The sequence below is a fragment of the Lepisma saccharinum genome, chromosome 2, assembly GCF_977018435.1.
Source record: "Lepisma saccharinum chromosome 2, izLepSacc3.1, whole genome shotgun sequence".
In the NCBI taxonomy this organism is placed as follows: Eukaryota; Metazoa; Arthropoda; class Insecta; order Zygentoma; family Lepismatidae; genus Lepisma; species Lepisma saccharinum.
This window is the reverse complement of record NC_139230.1, coordinates 37,233,199-37,252,776: the sequence shown is the minus strand read 5'-3', so window position 1 is coordinate 37,252,776 and position 19,578 is coordinate 37,233,199. Positions and strand designations below refer to the sequence as shown.

Sequence of the window (19,578 nt, the reverse complement as noted above, 5' to 3'; positions counted from 1 at the left end):
ATAGGATTGAGCCAACACCACTTTGAACTGGTATTCTTACTGATTTGTGCTGATATCAATACTTCACCATTGTAACAATTTGAAATATCCTGAATGAGTATTCCATTATAACAAGTAACTACAAGAGTTGCTTTAAAATATTCATTTGAGATAATCAGAATATTGAAACAAACTACAGTTTAATCACAAAATCCACTTTCCACACAATATTGGTCAGGGGTGCCCATCTCCCAAGGCCAATGGCGCATCTCCCCCAAAATCATGACACACGTCCCCCACCAAATTATGTCATAATCTTCATAAAGTATTTAATTACGACAGTGTGTCTACTAAAAGTAACTTTTTCTTAGCTATACTAAACACTATACTTGATCTCTTGATCTGCCCCTCCTCCCTAAACAAGGGTGCACATCTCCCCAAGACCATGGATGTATTACCCCCACACCCATCAAAATAATTTTTTACAATCGCCCCAAAATATTTTGGATGAATACGTAATAATTGATGTTTATTTTTAATACAATATCATGTTAAACTATCCATATTTTCTTAATTGTTTAATTTTCGAAATTGATTGGTTAAATGTAATAAATTACCTAGGTATATGAATATGCATTTAAACAGAGTTTGTGAGTACAGATTAAGATTTATAAAACCCACAATTGGAGTATTAAACACAAATTGTTACACAACTTAGGTAGAAAATTCAACCTGAGTAAACCAAGTAACATACTTCAGCAATGTGACTGCTTGAATCATTGTTTGACGAGACATTACAGAACCCTAGCTAGAAATTCCTAAGCTCAGTGTGAGAATATAATACGGTTCCTTCTTCAAAAAACTCACCCTCTCTGCTTGATAATAGAAGTATAATCCAAATTATGCACCTGCTTTAAATTAAGCAGGAATACCAACACTAAGCATTACATTTTAAGAAATGATGTTACTAATCAATGTTTATAATATCGTTTATGTCTTGTAATGCAGCTACAGTATAAAATTTAACATTCACCTCAGTAAAACGCCAAACTCGTATTTTCTGATCCCACGATATTTACTCAATTCCAACTTCTCTTTTTAAAAGTTTGAAGCCGAAAACTTGTGGATACCATATCACTAAATATAGTCCCCAAAATATAATATTTGAATTCTCCCCCCACTATAGAAATCCCTTGAAAATCTAAGATTTAAGACTTTATCAAGAGGTTCATATCTCCCCCCCTAAAATTTAATACTCAATCCTCCCACCAAAACTTCCATGCCAATTTTAGGCTTACTGTTGATATTGAAGAGTGGATATTGCCTCCTCCAAAACAAATAATTCTCAGTCCCCACACCAGAATTTCTGCAACAGTCTAAGACAATAGTAATACACAAGAATTGGATAGCCCCCTAAATTTAATGCTCAATTCCCCCTAACTAAAATACCCGCCATAATCTAAGACTTAACACTGATATTCAAAAGTTGGATATTGTCCCCCCAACGTTTAATTCCCAACCCCCCCCCCTAAGAATCTGTGTGTCAATTTAAGTAATGCCTAATATGTAATAGTTGAATATTACCCCCCTCCCCCACCCAATAATACATACTACCCATTACAATTTCCTTGGAAGTCTACAAATTGCTATTTATATATGGTTAATTGATAACGTTATGCAATTTGTGTACAACACTATATTGTTTACGTCAAATTTCCATCATAGAAATTCCCTCCCAAAGTTAAGCGGACGCAACTTGCATCCACAAACCCACCTGTGGGCACCCTGCCCCAAATACTTTCTTTTCTTCATGTAATGGATTATATATGGTTCATTTAAGGTGTATTTTTTTTTTACTTATATTTTTGAAAACTATATAAATATTGAATTTTATATTACTTGAGAAAAAAAATCCCCCCAGAAAATCTCTATGGCACAGTCTGCGCCATAATCAACCCCTGTGGGCACCCCTGATGTTGGTGCAAAGTTAATAACAATTATGCATTTTGATAATTCTACGTGAATCAACTCTGTGAGAATGCAACATTTGCAAACTGATAATAATTGGATTCCAAAAAAAAAAAAAAAAAAAATAGTCTGGTGTTGGTGATACAGATAAATAATGCTATTGGCTAAGCCCTAGTCTTTAATCACAACTGTGGTGGAGTGGTTTTCACAGCATGCTATGACACCAGGAGTTCTGGGTTCAAATCCTGGCCTGGGTATGGGTGCTCTTTGTGAGCTCCCCTTCATCAATTTCATCACCCATCCATATCTTCAGGATTAGCCAGAAGTGGAAGAAAAGTGAAGTAAAATAAACCAAATTAGTAAATTAATCACAATGGTGCTGTGAGGCATTTAGTATATAATTAAAAAGACAACTACTTACTCCATTTTGATCCATGAAGTACAGGACAAGCCCCATGCCTAGTATTTTCATCTCCAAAACCTCTCCTGTAGACATTCCACCAAAAAGCAGCTGATCCTCTCTCAGGCCACAACGTGACACCAATTCGAGGAAATACAGTGGCTCCTCCAGCCTCCACATCAGTCAACTGTAATTCAGTTCAAACTTATTTCACATCTCTTGAGTCAAAATACTAAAGATCATTTTGAAGTGAAATGTATTATTCTTATGAAAGATTACACTGCTCCAGCCTGCACAATATGACACATTGCGTAGTTAGCATCTTTCCAATTGATTTACATATTTTTTTTAAAAAAATGTCTTAGTCAATGTTGTACCATAAGGTATGGTAATCCAAAGAAATTTTAGTGTCAATACTACAATTGATCTTGCAGCTCCTCTTGTTCATTGTAGATTAAGGGAATCTTTTACAACAATGAATCTCTCATGCTTTGTCATTCTAATTCACAATATTCTAGGCCCAGTGAAATATTTTAAAACTGATATTACGGCATAATGGGAAAATAATTGTTTGTCTTGTAGTGAGACTGCATTTCCATGGTTATCTGTGAAACATTTTTCTACATTATGATTTCTTGGTCAGGTGTCAATTTTATATTAACTTCACTGGCTAAAAGAGGTAATAGAAGATAATAAAGAAAATATTTAAAAACATACAGACAATTAAATTTAATTGCTTAAAAATCACCAGCACTTATGAGCTAAGTTGGTATTGTAATTGACACTGATAATGGCTGAATGAATGAATGTACTATATGGTATTATTTTTTTTTTGTTTCATGCTTATTTTACATTGTCTCAATTAACCTAAAAAGTAGAAAAACAATGGAGATTAGCCATGGTTATGTGAAATAGATGAAAAAGTACACAAAGGAATGCCAAACACTAGTCAGGATTTGAATTCAAAACTTTGAGTCAAAATGGGAGTTGAATACTCAATACACTTGGCTTGTATGCACACTATAAACTATCAAAGAGCAGAGTTTACAAGAATTGGCCTGCACTTACTCGTTGAGCGCTTACCTTATATGCACCAAAACTGAAAAAGTAATCAAAAAGAGTGCACCAAGAATGAATACCATGAATAAAATGACCCTTCATCCACTTAGATCACTAATATGACAGAATAAATCACAAAAGCAACTATTTAATTGTGTTTTCTTGAGTGTTTTACATTCACAAAAAACTATTTTTGATAAATTGCTAAAATATGATTATACGATGATGACTAACTAACTAACTAACTCCCTAGCCTTCTTAAACCCAAAGGTTCATGGCTGCAGCAACACAAGCCTTCCATCTGTCCCTATCCTGAGCAAGATCTATATACTCTTTTCCATCCTAGCCGATTTCCTTTAGGTCCATCTCAATGATGTCCCCCAACCCCCATCTTTGTCTTGGCCTTCCTACAGGTCTCTTACCATCAGGTTTCTCAACAAGAATCCTGTAAACTCCTCTTTCCTCTCCCATTCGTGCCACATGGCCTGCCCACCTAAGTCTTCTTGATTTAATCATTCTAATAATATCTGGACATGAATACAAATTATGTAGTTCTAAATTGTGTAACCTTCTCCACTCACCTATCTCCTCATCCCTTTTAGGTCCAAATATTTTCCTAGGGATCTTATTTTCAAATACTCTCAATTTATGTTACTCTTTCAATGTAAGGGATCAAGTTTCACATCCATATAATAATAATACAGGCAAAATTAAGGTTTTGTATATTTTAACTTTTAGTTTCTTAGATATTAAAGGAGAAGACAAAAGTTTATGAAGAGAAAAGTAACATGCATTTCCTGAATTAAGTCTGCTTTTTATTTCCTCTTTAATATCATTTTCATTTGTTAGTATTACTACTAAGTACATGAATTTGAAAACTGGTTCAAACGAGTTGATGTCAATAATTAGATTTTGATTATTACCTAACACTTGGTTCAGTCTCTAATACGAAATCATAAAAACTTGTAGTGAGTTGACTTTTAAAAATATGCCAGAGATAAAGAGTTGCGTGCCAATGATTTTCAACAGGGAGAGGGGTTACACACACTATTTTTGGTGGTCAGTCCTCATTTTGCCATATTTTCCTGTTTTTGACGTTCTTTTTTTAAGGACTATGTCAAATGGGGTTATGACCCCACCAACCCTCACTTGGGCACGTCACTGGAGATACCTAAATGAGTAAGCATTTGATCATATTGGGAGAAGAAACATTATATGTGTTGGGAAAGGAGGGGTTTTCACTGTGCATGTTTCGTGATCCAGCTGTATTCTATACAAGACTTCCTTTGTTTCATGCCGATATATGACAAGACTGCGGAAGCTGTGACAGACAATTTTGAAGACTTGCGAGTGCTTAGGCCTGAATATGAACAATTTTGTGGGTTTTGGCTTTTAAAAGAGCTGCAAACGTGGGAGGACAAGACATATTAGTGGTGTTCAGGCTCGAATCATTCGGCACACAAGGTTAATGGAAACTGAGGATTCGGGTGGTAAAAAATGTTCCGATTTCACGTTCTGATTAAAATCACAGCCTTAAACAGTGGTGACGATTTAGGGGATAGTTGCTCACCATTTTTTTTGCCTCCATACTATGGCCTCTTAATCCTAAGCCTTGTCTAACAAGAGAAAGTAAACTTTCCTTGCACCCCCCCTCCCCCCAGTTTTGGAACCAAATTGCCACCACTGACCTTAAACATATAATTGTGAACTTCTATCTATAGCCCTTAAAGAAAATTGTGTTCAGCCCTCCCCCCCCCCCCCGATAGGAATTCCTGGATTCCGTGCCTATATGAACATTTAAGAGGTCATTAAAGTAGTTCTTCCATCTTTTAAAAATATCACTTGGATCGGCCAAAAAATCACCGTTTTTATCTTTTATCAAGTTTACTTTAGGTTGACACCCCTTTCTAAATTTATTTACACCTTTATATAAGTCTCTGATATTTTTATTAAACACCTAAATCTAACCTGATTTTTTATTTATATTAGATTATGACATTCATTATGAAACCATGGCTTACTTTTTCTTGGTTTATGGTATCCTATACTTTCTTTAGCTGCTGATTCTATTGCATTACGTATGTGCTCCCAATTCTTATTTACGTCTGTTTCATTTATATTTTCATCATCATTTAAATCCTGCAAAACATTGAATCTATTTGACAGTTTAATTTGGTAATCTTTCTTAATTCTTTCTTCAGCAAATTTTCCTGTATTAAATTTTAGAACTTTTAGATTTTGTTGCTTATGATTTATCACTGCGAGTCTTTCTCTTAATTTAGCAATTACTAAATAATGGTCACTGGCACAGTCAACACCTCTATGTGAATGAACGTCAATTATACTAGTATGCCTTCTCTTATCAATGAGAATATGATCTATCTGATTTTGAGTTTTACCATCTGGAGAAGACCAGGTATATTTATGGATATCTTTATGTTTAAAAGTGGTACTTTTCACAATTAAATTCTTTGAGGTTGCAAAAGTAATTAATCTTATACCATTATCATTACTTAATTCATGAAGACTTTCTTTACAAATCGTGGGTTTAAATGTATCTTCTTACAGTCACCTTACAGAATTTTCATATCATACTGGGAAAATTTATCAAAGACCTTTTCTAACTCTGCATAAAAATCCTCTTTAGTATTATCATCTTTATCTTCCATTGGTGTATGTATGTTTATTAAAATAATTTTACCCCATCTACCCTGTAAAACTGCATATCATTAATAAATTCTACTGTTTTAAGAGCAGAGATAGTTCTATTATTTATGAAGAAGCCTGTTCTAAAATTATGATTTTCAGTACCACCATAGAAAAAAGTATAATTTTTAGTTTTACAATTCTCTCCTCCTGGCCACCTAACTTCCTGGACAGCTACTACATCTAACTTATACTTAACTATCTCACTGAAATGTCCCAGGCCGGTATGAACATTCACAACATTCCAGGTGCCTAATTTAATATCCTTATTCCTAATGTAGATCTTATACTTAGTACAGGGACCTCCCAAAGTAGTCCCCACCCGGAGATCCGAATGGGGGACTATTTTACCTCCGGAATATTTTACCTTGGGAACATCCATGGCCTCATATTGCTGTTTCTTGACATGTCTTTTTACAGTGCAGAGTTGTCAGCTCTATGCCTAACCACCAATATGAATGGAGGACCGCACCTGTCAGTGGATCCCTCAGATCTAGCTGGGAGGATCACATTGTAGTCCACCAACTATACCCCACTTCTGCCAATTGTGGGACTCTCATAGAGCCATGACAGGACAGCTCTGTAAATACCAACAGAGCAAAAAGTTGACCATTTCATACTGTTGGTTGACTAACTGCAGTGAACAAGCCACTGGGCGATGAGGTCATCATATCCCTATGCTATTTTAGGTCATAAGAGGTCATGATAATGTCATACGATGATGACATTATTGTGAACTATATGATTCTTAAAATATTAATAATATACAATGTAGGCCCTTCCACAAATGCACTGTGATATGACTGGAGCAATTAATCGCAAAGTTGCCACCTGGTTGGTTTCCACCGTACATGCCATGGTGGACAAGAAAAGTATTGTTTCAAATGTGAGTAATCGGTTGCTTGTTCATGGGTTGGTAATTTAGCACTTGGTTTTGATCTTCACTTGCTTCACTTTTTCTAAACATTGATACTTCATATTTACAATTTATTAGGAAAGAGGAGTCTACCAAGTAACTTAATATTTAGAACTTTCACCTTGGTCCTATGTTTGCTTACCCATGTTAACCAAATCATGTGAGCTAAAAACCTCACCTGAATCATGAGGTTCACACCCTCACAAGCTGTGAGGCAAGGAGGCCCGAGTGAATCAGGAAGTTTGTTGTTATGCAATGTCGTTTGATGTAGAATATTTTGTAATGAAAGTTGGAAAGAGACATTTGAAAGAAAATTCGGAAAAGAACGAGATAGAAAAGTTGTGGCTAGAATTGCATGAGATCTTTGTAGAAGAGTGTGGTGAACTATTGCCTGCAGAAAAGAAGGTCAAAGGGAAAGACAAATTTGGACATATTTGAAAAATGTTAGTATATTTTTAGTTGAAAATAAGATCTGCGCTACAGTGGCTATCAGTAAATATTTGCACAAATGAAAACAATGTGTACTCTCTCACAGTATGTTTGGCAACAATGAATACTTTTAATACTTTCATGTTTATTTCTATCATAAGCCAGCTAGAAGTTTCACATGACCATCTGAAACTTTGTGGTGAAAAATATGTAAATATATGACCTATACAGAACAGAAAGTTGACATTTTTGTTTATTTTTCTTTATACAAAGTTTGAAAAACTGTTCTCACCAGTGACATACATCAAAATGACCCTGAAAATGAAACCCTGACATTCCTTTCACTGAAAATTTCTGATTTTTTTTTCAGCTCTGATATAACCCTGATATTCTAGTCACAAAGGAAATACTTCCTCCACAACTACTTCAGTTTGAAAAGAAAAATTATAAGGAACACAGACATTTACTAGTAAAAGAATATGATTGGCCACAAATCATGCAACTATTTTTATCGCTAGTGCACATTTGACAATAGTACAAGCATCTTTTTCTCTATTTGTGATTAACAAATCACCCAACTTTTAAATTGCTAGTGAACATTAGGCATTATATTGTTTGATGAAAACATACTTAGGGTGTGTGCTAGTGACAAATTCCTTGAATTCCAGGAAATTTGCAAGGATTTTTGTCATGAAGATTTATCATTCTGCATGGGTAGATGGACAATTTCAGTGTGTAACTTGTTAACCATTACTCTATGCAAGCCTGTGATAAATTTCTAATTTTAATTTGAATGTAAACTTACATAGACCATGAGAGTTGCTATTCTGTCTCCAACAATTTTTTCCCAGTCAGAAGGTGGAACTGGCTGATTATAACTTGTTAACAAGAAGTCATTGTGAGTCACATAAAGTCCTCCAATTCCATAATTGGCAACCTAAAAAAACAAAACTATTTTAGTATTTATGTATCATACTTTGCAATGAGTAACTCATTTAAATTATGAATCTAATGAAATCATGCCAGACTGACTGACATCAAACTATTGTGCTCCTCTACATATTGTGTATATTATAATTTTTCTATAATGCATCAAACATTTTGTTCAAGGCAGAAGTATATTCATATTTTTTTTTTTTGCATTTACACTTTTAAAACATTAAAACCATCACATATTATATTGAAATCTACAATTCTAATATGAATCTAATATGGCTTATTTAATCCAGTAAACCAAATCCTAGATTGAGCTCTCTTCTCCAGGCAAGACTGAATGATGTTAAATGCAATTGATGAAGATATTTTTATTCATATATGATTTAGTTGAAGTGAAATAAACAAATTACCTGACATTTATGATTTTTTTTTATTTTAACTCAAGTTTCGGAATTGATAGTCAACTGTAATGTGGCAGAAACTTTTAAACTCACAAGCATAGCATAGGAGAGTTATTCCAATTGTGGGGCGTACATGTTTGGTGTGACACTGCTGTCATATTTTGTAAAAATATTTTATAAGGAAAGTGTGCCATAGTATTTTTGCTTCTTTTACACATTCTCGCCTGTAAACAACCATGCTCATTTTAAAGTATTTGCTTGTATTTGCCCGTAAATGTCTAAGGTCATTTAGCTGCAGTGTCCATTTTTTCAGGTTTTTTTTTTTTTTGGCATTTTCTCTCCCTATGTTGATTGGCAAATGAAAAGGGGTGCACCACGTGACTTTGTCAGTGGGAGGTCTGATGCTGTACCTGAGAACATTCTCAGGGCACTAAATTACCAAGGACTCCAAGGGGGCCAACATGTTCAGATCCTTGGAGGACCAATGGGGGTCATTGGTAGGTGGCACCAGCAAGAAACAAAGAGGTCAGTTGTAATCCACTGTGCTGAAAAAGTCGATGAAAAAGCGCCATTTGCAGCCTCCAGGGCGCCATTTTGAAAAACTCGAAAATCCAAGATGCGGGCAACATTTATTTTTAGGTAAGTTTGGATTCAGAAAATCCCTGGGCTGGTCGTTTAAATGCCCCTCCCAGAGCTGAGTGTGAATGTGTTAACTTACCTGGTAATCTTCAGCTGAACGCTGTTTTTTAGCATGAAGGCCTGTAGCCAATTCTATTCTTGCTGTTATTGTTGAAATAACTGGGTCATCATTTTCCTTCAACCATGCACTGGAAAACAATATATCAATCAAAACTTAATGGTTTTGTTAAATCTTATGTTGACTTTCATAGTCACTCATTTGAAGTCTTGAACCAATGAAAATTGAAACTATATTGCATTAAGTTTATGTAGTATGTATGTATGCATGAATGGATGTCAGCAAAAAGAGGTGAATCCAAACTCCAAACTCTTGCAATATTCGCATATAAAGATGATAATATATGTGCTAATTCAACACAGGATCTCCCCTTCTCTCTTTCTACACACACACAGAGAGAGAGAGAGAGAGAGAGAGAGAGAGAGAGAGAGAGAGAGTGTGTGTGTGTTAGGTTATATTGTTTATTGTATCTTGTCATAAGATTATTGCATATAGACATCATCAGCATCAAACTTGGAAAAAAAATAACCAGGATGTGTATTTTTTTTAATGTAAAGACCAAAATTGTTTGACAAAATATGGCACTTGACACCAATATTATGAGTGCTTATTATTCTTATCATTGTTCTGCACCATGGCTGTGCAGTGTAAGGTGCAAGATTTGGGCTCCAGCTATGGCATGTGTACAGGTTTCAATCTCCTGGGTGGAAGCATAACATCTTTGCTCCTGAGATTTTGGTAATCCAGTCATAAAAAACCTACAAAGATGACTGGGGGTTCATCCCGCTGACCTTGTAACTGGTTGGATGATCTCCCACCTCTAGTGGGAGTAAGGTCGACAGTTGGTAGGTGGGCACTGGCCCTCAGAGGCTGTTATGCTGTGGGATATTAATATATTTTTATTATTATTGTGCTGTTTAAAAACACATATTAACCACACATAGCAATTGTATCCTCACAACATATCTGAACCAAAGACTCATCTTTGTGAGGAGCCTTTGTCTAGGATCATTGCATCTGCACAAGAAACTGATCATACATTCCTCACAAAAAGTTTGGAATATTGTTATATTAGCCACAAAAAGTGTGGAATATTGTCATATTAAACAAAGTATGTAATAGGGACGGTGGCAAATGTTGGTGAAAACATGAGAACGGCAGCAGATAGATACATACCATACATACCATGTGTAGTTGCATTCCAAGCCAACAGACGTCGCTGCCTGCAATTGGTTTCTTCTGGCCGTGCACTTGTGTCATTGACTCAGTCGGTAGAGGTGTCTACAGAGCAGTGAAAAAGTCTAATGACGAACGATCTTTCACAATGTCCATTTCGCAGTTTGATCAAACCAGAATAGTGGCATTGCTGCAAGGAGGTCGTACACAGGTGGATGTAGTGTGCCTTGTTGGGGGTTACGCAAGGGATAGTCTCCAAAACCTGCAAACGGTTCAGAAAGACCAACGGCGTGTGCGACCGACGAAGGAGTGGTCGCCCAAGAGTGACAACACCACGGCAGGACCAGTATATCCACATAACAGCACATAGGTGACCTACGGCGATTGCTCGTGAAGTAAGAAATGAGCTCGTGCAGGCATCTGGCATCCATGTCTCGACCCAAACAGTTCGCAATCGGCTGCATAGTGTACACTTAAGGTCCTACAGGCCTGTGCAATGTGTGCCCCTACGGAATCGCCATCGGGGGGAGACACGAAGATGGGCCCTCCAGCATCTCAGATGGGGTTTGCAAGAATGGCATCATGTGATGTTTATCGACGAAACACGGATAGCATTACCCCGTGATACATGACAAACATGGGCTTGGAGATGAAAACAACGTGGCGGAAGTACCAGCATGTGCAAGAAGTACATGCATTTGGCGGTAGTGGAGTCATGTTTTAGGCAGGCATCATGTATGGTCGTCAGACACCGCTCATTCCTATATGAGGAAGGTTAACTGGCTGAAAGTATGTGGAGGACATCCTTTGACCCTTCGTGCAAACATTTCATGCCTAGTATGGCAGTATGAATTTGTGTTAGCGGACGATAATTCATGCCCACATCGCAGAGCACCGGTACCAAACTTCCTGCATGAGGGTGATATTCACCGCATGGACTGGCCCCCTATGTCACCCAATATGAATTGCATCGAACATGTGTGGAAGATGTTGAAAACTGCCATTTGTCATCATCCACAGCCTCCAGAAAGACTGCAGGACCTCATTCATATTGCCCAGATGGAATGGAACCTTCTTTCCCAGGATGCCATTGATGCACTCATAGCAGTGATGCCGCGACGTGTCAGGGAACTTCCCAATGCACTTGGAGGTCATACACGTTACTAAGTCACTGTGAACCAGTGAGTTGGAACACACTTTTGCACGGAAACATCATCAGTCGTTTCCACCTGGACACATGTACACTTGTTTCTTTGCATTATTTGTGCTTGTTTCGGTTTGCTAGTGGATGCTCGCACCTGTTTTCAGTTTCTATCACTGTATATACTCAGGCTGAATTATTTTGTGGTAGAATAAAGGTTGTACGTCCATATTTCCTCATCATTTTCATGATATTCCAAACTTTTTGTGAGGAGTGTATTTATGGTTTCCAGAAACTTCTAGAAATATCCAAAATCTAGCAAGGAAACAGATGTATTATTAGGACAGTATACAAGTGCAACAGGTGGTTTTAACAATGAATAAGATTGAGATGGCAGGGGTTCCGAGTTTAAATTCCAGTCTGGACATGGGTGTTCATTGTGAATGTCTCTTCATCATTTTCATATCATCACTCTTCATCTTCATGATTAGCCAAAGTGGAGAAAAGTAAACTAACAAAAATCATATCCAATCAAGATTCAGATTTTCAAAAAGATGCCTGGGCTGCCTCGATGGCACAGTGGTAGCATCCATCACCTTGTAATCAAGGGGTCCTGGGTTCAATACCCAGTAGAGGCACATAGTGGTTCAGACCCCACTTGAAACTGTAGTTTCAGTCCCGATTAGCCTTACTGTGCATAAAGTGGACTTAAAACACCAAATCAATCAATCAAGAAGGTGCCAAGTTTTTGTTTTTGGAAGAGAGAGTTTTAAAAAGATAATTGTATTGAGATTGTGATAGTATTGTGTATGCCAATAGTGACATTATATATTGCTCTGCATGTTCATAGTAAGGTGTCAAGAATCTTTGAGTACAAAGTAAGTGATATGGTTTTATTGTGACATCACGCCTTGAGAAGGCTTAGTGCAGCCATAATTTTTAGTGAGTCTCCTAACTCTACCATGGAAGGAGATTGGTCAAGTTACTGTGACATAGTAATATTGACTCCAAAAGGAACATCACATGCTACAGGTTTTCCCTATATGAAATCCTGGATATGCTTGTGTAGTGTTATAATGTGTAATAGTTTTAAATTATTGAAATTATTGAAGAACAACACAAGAAGAACAGACAACTTACTTTTTGCTGACTCTCTTCAAGCTGGTAACATCTTTTTGCTTATCACTTTCATGTTTGTGCAGTGAACGATAAAGCTAGGAAAAAAGAAGAGCACAATATCAGTAAAATGTTAGCTTGAATATTCAAACTATGGTGAAACAAGTAAATTATTACATATCCAACTTTGCTTGTAGGACCATTAATCTAAGCTCCAAAATTACAGATCTAAACAGTTCAAATTCAAATTTTCTTTATTAAAGGGCGAGGTTCAGCCTGTGGCTGTTTTCCCACCTAAACTAAAGGCCTTTATTAGATGAAAAGATGAAAGTTGAACTACAATTTACCTTCTCCTACAAGGTGTAGAGGTAACATCATCACCTTGCAAGCAAGGGGTCCTGGGTTTGATACCCTGTGGAGGCACATAGCACAGTGGTTCAGATCCCACTTTAAACTGTAGGTTCAGTCCTGATTCGCCTTTCTGTGTATACTTATAACAACAATTAACCTTCTCCTGCAACTAAACTTTCCCTGTGATTGTTATTTAGAAATTTTTTACCTCTGTATGGACTAAATCCAACATGTGAATGAATCATATTAAAGTTTTTATCACATTTCAAGAATATAAATCTATGTAATGCTATTGTATCTAGAAATAGGATTGATACAGAAATAGAAATGATGACAAATTTACGAAAATAATCTAAATGTCCATTCCTTGAAAAAAGGTATAATTGAAGAGTGGTAGAAAAATATTTAAACAAGAAAAGAATAGAAGGTAATAAATTATGGCAGCAGCACCTCTTTGTTTCTGTGTTGTAAAAATACAAGATAGAGCTGTCTGTCTCTTTTACGTGTCATTCTTTCATTACAATTGACCCTTAACTTCACCAGTATCTATCATTTTAGAATCTGGTAGATTGGTTCATGGTGGAGATTTCTTCCTTTAATGCCGGCGGCCTCCATGGTGGAGTGGTTATCACATCCTACTATAGTTCCAGGGGTCCTGGGTTTGAATCTCGGCCTTGGCATGGGTGTTTTGGGAGTGTCCTTTCATCAATTTCATCATATCATCACTCATTTCCATCTTCGCAATTAGCCAAAAGTGGCAGAAAAACAATTAATCAATCAATCAATGTTCCTTTAACATTTATCCCCTCAGTGGCTCCTGTATTTTTCCTCAACAGAACCTATGCACTTGTTTTATTTTTAAAATTCTTCAAGGCATCCTACAAGCAAGTGAAAATTAAATGTTAGAATCAGCATCAAGATTAATAAAAATGCTTTATTTGGGGAGAGTGTGAATTAATGGGTTGGGTTGATGCAGGGCAGGTGGGGGGAGTCTGCAAGGAATTCCTCTGCCCAAGCCCAAGTGTAGCTGGCAACAGGGCATTCACGGCAGGGATTATTTTATTCCACCCCCAAACAACATGATAGTTATATTTAACCTTTCGGGATGCATGCCATTGTAAAATTTACAACAGTATTGCTCATTTGTTTCTAAAAAAGGTATTTGGTATTGTTACAATGTGGCGGCCACATGCATTATTTTCTTTGACTCTCCTCCACTACTTCCATAAGTTCAAGTAACTCCCCTAACAGTTTGTCAGTGGCAAATAAAGTTTTGAACAATAAGTGTCAGGTGGATGTTGTACTTTTTACAACACACATCTTCTTGTGTAGTATTTTATTCTTGTTTGTCATACTATTTGCGAGTGATTTTGTTTTATTCAACATGTCACATAGATTAGGTACAAGCGAAATATAACAATTTCTTCAAAAAATCTTCAGGAAAGGAGAACTATGTAGGCATAATAAGTAATTTAGATGAAAGTGACAGTGACCTGGGTGAAGAAAATATTGAGGATAACATTCTCAAGAAGCAGCATGTCCAGAAACAAAACATTTGCTTACAGTGTGTTGATGGTAACCTAGAAGAAGAAGACGAGTGAATTCAGTCATCAATGTACAGATTATCCTTGCAACCATTTTTACTTTTATAATTTCATTGTTTGTGTAATTTTGCATTTTGTTTTCTTGTAAGTTCAAGTAAATTATTAAAATACTGTAATGAATAATCTCTTACATAACTTAAGTTCTTTTGTATTCTTGAAAAAACTTTGTTACCAATGTAAAATAATAAAAGAATTTAGAATCTTAGAATTGGTGATTTAAGTCCACTTTATGCACATATAGGCTATTCGGGACCAGACTTACAGTTTAAAGTAGGATCCGAACCACTGTGCAATGTGCCTCCAAAATTAATAAAATAATCTTGCCCCAAAAAATTAATTAAAACAATAAAAAATAAAATAAAGTGTAACTATAAAAAAACATAACAAAAACATAGTCAAGCAGTACAAAATAAATTAAGCTTGTGAAAGCATTTAATTTATATGTGTTGTAAAAAGTACAACACACGACTCCTTGCGTAAGTGAAATAAACGAGCACCTCAAAAGGTGCTAGGTTACCATCAACACATAATACAAACATTTTATAATAAAAGTATACTTTCATGCTTTCAAATGTTATGCATGCAATCAATAACACATATGACTTTATTCTCAAGAAAAATATGTTATTTGTTTTTAAATAAAACAGTGGAAGAAGTTCATTGAATGGGAAAGTTTACACCATTACTCAAAAATTCTCATTTCGTTATTCTCACATTAAATTCTTGCACAAAATCTTAGCTGATGAATTGTTTTTAAAAGGTTTTTTTTTTCTGTAGATGAGGAAAATACTAATATACTTGCTGCAAAATGTAATAACAATTTGAGCCTCCTCAATGCCATAGTGGTAACATTATTGCCTTATAATCAAGTAGTCCCAGGTCCAATACCTGGTGGAGGCACGTTGTGCAGTGGTTCAGATCCCACTTTACACTGTAGGCCTAGTGCTGATTAGCCTATCTTTGCATAAAGTGGACTTAACATTCAAACAAATGCAAACAATTTATGAAAAATGACAATTCAGTACAACCATCAATGAAACAATGTGTGCTCAGGAAGTAAATGTGTAATTTTTATAATATGTTAATGTTGTCTTCTCCCCCTTGAAGAGGGTGTAAATTTTAGGCTATGTAGGCTATCAGCAAAGCCTGAGAACCAGGGACTAAAATACAGAACAAAATCAATTAGAAAATATGCATAAATTGTTTATTTCAATAAGAAGAGGTAGTATATCTGGAGTTGGCAACCTCGCCTGCCCTCTTTGATGTATTGAATGAGGCCAGCCTTCGCGTCATTTTCCTGGTGTGGTGTTTCCTATTGTTCCCAGCATGGAATTTTCTCAGGACCGAGGCCACAAAATGACAGGAAAGGGGAAAAAGGATGGTATATAAGAGGGAAACTCTCCTCTGTGCCAAGAACAACAATTGCTCCAGTGAACACTTGTAGACAAATAGAAAAAGAGAATGTTGACCTCTTCAAACAACCAGGTCAGATGCGTTACCATGGTGATGATAAATTTTTGTTTTGTACTTTGGCAGGGATGATATTGACTGACCATTATTAACTGCAGCTAAAAAACTAAGAAAAGCTACAAGTCCAGGACCCCATCTAGTTGGAGCCAATATTACAATGGGTGGTGGAGTTATGATAAGAAAATTCATTCCCTGTTAAGAGTGTGTGGATTTTTTTTAATGAGGTCATGTGTACATGTAGTGAGTGGCTAATATATTGATTGATTGATTTGATTTGAAAGGCTTGGGTGTAAAACATGGTAAGTGACATTTTGGTTATTTTTGAGTTACAAAGTAAAATGTGCCATCCTTCAATTTTCGAGTGAAATTGCCATGTCATACAATTTGCATTGGACTCAGTGAAGCTTTCTGAAATTGGTAAACACAACACGAAAACAATTTATCTACAGTATATCTTCTAATAACCTTCTTTCTTAATGAACTCAGAAATGACCAAAATGTCACTTACCATGTTTTACACGCAAGCCCTTAATTTATTTTCTTTGCTTTTTCTGTCACTTTTGGCTAATTGCGGAGATGAGGATTGATGGTGATAAGATGAAATTGATGAAATGATAATCACAAACACACATGGAAAAGTGACTGAAATCTACTTTTGTGGATTATATGTGCTGTGTTTATGTGTAAAGAACTAAAATGGGTGACATAATTAATGAACACAATGAATTAATGACAATGACACCATTTACTCGACGTCCACGTGAGGATAAGTTTCATTCAATCATGAAAAATGATGCTCTCTACAACTGCAATGACTAAAATAAATTTATCTGCTCTTAACAGGATTACGTGATATCTCCGAGCCCACAAGAACAAGTCTAGTTGAGCAATTTGGCTGTTATTCTTTCTAAAAATTCTATATTTTGAAAATTGAATAGTGGTCAGAAGAAACATTTTATGAATGTGTGACCCTGATGTTTACCCAAATGGAAAGAAGAGTGGTGTTCCTGTTCAAGGTAAAAGTTCATTATATTTTATACTCGCATGTAGGTCCTCATAAATATTTCACAATATAGGTTGCCGTTTTTTATATAAATAAGCATGAAATACTGAGATATGTTTGTAATCACAATGTCACATCAATTCAAAATCCCAAAAAATGAAGGAGAAAGAGCTGCCCTTCCCCAGCAAATTTTTGTTCATGTGAACACTATAGTATGCTGAGGTAGCACAGGTTTTGAATGCAATAATGCCACTGGCAAATACCTGTATCCAACAAAGGGTGGCATCCCTTCCCCAAATAAAGCAGAAAGTTTGATACACTAGAATTAAAGTAATTTTGTACAGGTTTCAGAATGTGGAGGAGAGGAATCTCAATCAATCTCTCTCACAATAGTAAATACTATAGTTCAATTTCATTCTTCTTCACAACTTACCCTTGGTTTCCCTAGTTCAATCAATTTATCCATCTGTTTTTCAGTCAGCAAGTCATGAAAAATGACAATGTGTGGGTCCAGAGATTTTTCCTCCAACTTCAGGGGTTGCAGAAGAAGAAAATGATTGTTGTTTGTCACAAACCGGCAGCGGAGATCAGCATCCATTGCTGGAGTCTATGTATTCATTAATAATATAAATATAATCATGCTAATCCAAAATAAGTCAAGTGTAAACTAGATAGTTCATTCTCATTTATCTGACAAATATCTCCAATTCTTTACTAATTAATTCAATTCTTTGCATCATTAAAAAGTATTTGAAAACATATTATGTCACTTGGTAAATCAACATCATACAATGATGGAATTAAGGAGTAGTTGAGATATTTCCTTAAGTTTTAGCTGCAGTCTGGCTATTCTTCTTCATCTAATTTTTTTATACTTCATCTACATCTTAGTTATGAAATCCAGATGCTACCATGATGTATGCTTAAATCTTGGTGGGAATAATGAAACATGTAAAATAGCCTTTATTTCTGTTAACATCAAATTATAACAGTGTAAAATCTTTTTGTATTATTTAGCAAGTATTATATATTTTATGTATCTTTATGTTACCATGAAGATAAGGATGCATGATGATTAGATAAAACTGAAGGAGGGAGCAAGTCAAGAGTGAAACTCAGAGCCTTAAGTGGTGACATCATATGCCAAGCACTCAATTTACAGAATTATCAAAGCAAGAGTCTATATTTCAATACTATATTGTACATTAAGTAATTACTTCTCCATCATACCCTTAGCTCTTCTCCTCGGCAAAGCCTGATATAGTGCTGGCTCTCTTCCCAATCAGTTTGTTCCTCATACAATTTAACTTTAAATTCTGGCTCCTGTATGTGAATAGCCTCAGGTAAGGACAAAGCAGCAATTCTAGCTTCTTGGGCTGCTTCATTCAGTTCTTGTTGGTCATAACCTAGTTCCAGCGTTTGCATCTTTCCTTCCTGCTGCAAAACCGAGAAGACCTTTATAGTTATATAATTCAATTCAATTTAGGTATTCATATGTTTGTGTAAAGAGAAACAACCTCTAATCAAGTTGGATCAAATCACAACTTTAAATTCTTATATCTCAAATTTCTACATTTGTCAGTTTGGAAATATGCAAAGATTTCCGTGTTTCAATCTTATGCTCATTTTTTTTTGTTTTATGTGTTGGGGGTTACATAACAATAAAGTGATACATTGAATTATCACAAAGTGGAATGGGGTAGTTTCAGTTTTCAGTTATGGGATATGAAGCAATACTAGTGCCGGACTGGCAAGCTGACAGTTCTGTCAAGTGGCAGAAGAGCTGGTTTCCACTGATACATTTCGGCCAGTTCTGTACAGATAAAGAACCACGGTGGTCCAGTTGGTAGAGCATCTGACTGCCATGCAGGAGACCAGATTTCAATTCCCGGAGTGGGTGATTTCAGGTGGGAATTTTTCCAACAATGCCCCTACATGGAGTGGACCTAGGTTTAATCCAGTCTCTAGTAATTGATTGATTTGATTAATTTACTTTGCTTTTCTTTCACTTTTGGCTAATCGCAAAGATGAGGATAAGGGATGATATGATGAAATTGATGAAGAATCTTAAAGAATACCCAGGCCGGGATTCGAACTTGGCCTCTAATAAATGGTACCTTGAAACAACCCTTGGGGGGAAAGATTGCTGGAGCATGATGTTGATCACATCACCTCCCCAACTCTTCTCATATACCTTCACAGTTTTACCTAACTTACTTGTACAGA

General features: G+C 36.0%; 1 protein-coding gene across 1 annotated transcript in view; it reads right to left on the bottom strand.

Annotated features, from left to right (window-relative positions):
* The window catches only part of LOC145984402 (prolyl 4-hydroxylase subunit alpha-2-like), a 92,133-nt gene that overhangs the window by 2,047 nt on the left and 70,508 nt on the right, over positions 1-19,578 (bottom strand). Inside the window, exons 6-11 of the mRNA XM_083118062.1 lie at positions 18,583-18,789; positions 17,786-17,959; positions 12,949-13,022; positions 9,513-9,621; positions 8,263-8,394; positions 2,369-2,534 (exon numbers count right to left, since the gene is read on the bottom strand). Of these exons, the coding sequence (XP_082974188.1) occupies positions 2,369-2,534; positions 8,263-8,394; positions 9,513-9,621; positions 12,949-13,022; positions 17,786-17,959; positions 18,583-18,789 (862 nt within the window). The remainder of the gene's footprint in view (positions 1-2,368; positions 2,535-8,262; positions 8,395-9,512; positions 9,622-12,948; positions 13,023-17,785; positions 17,960-18,582; positions 18,790-19,578) is intronic.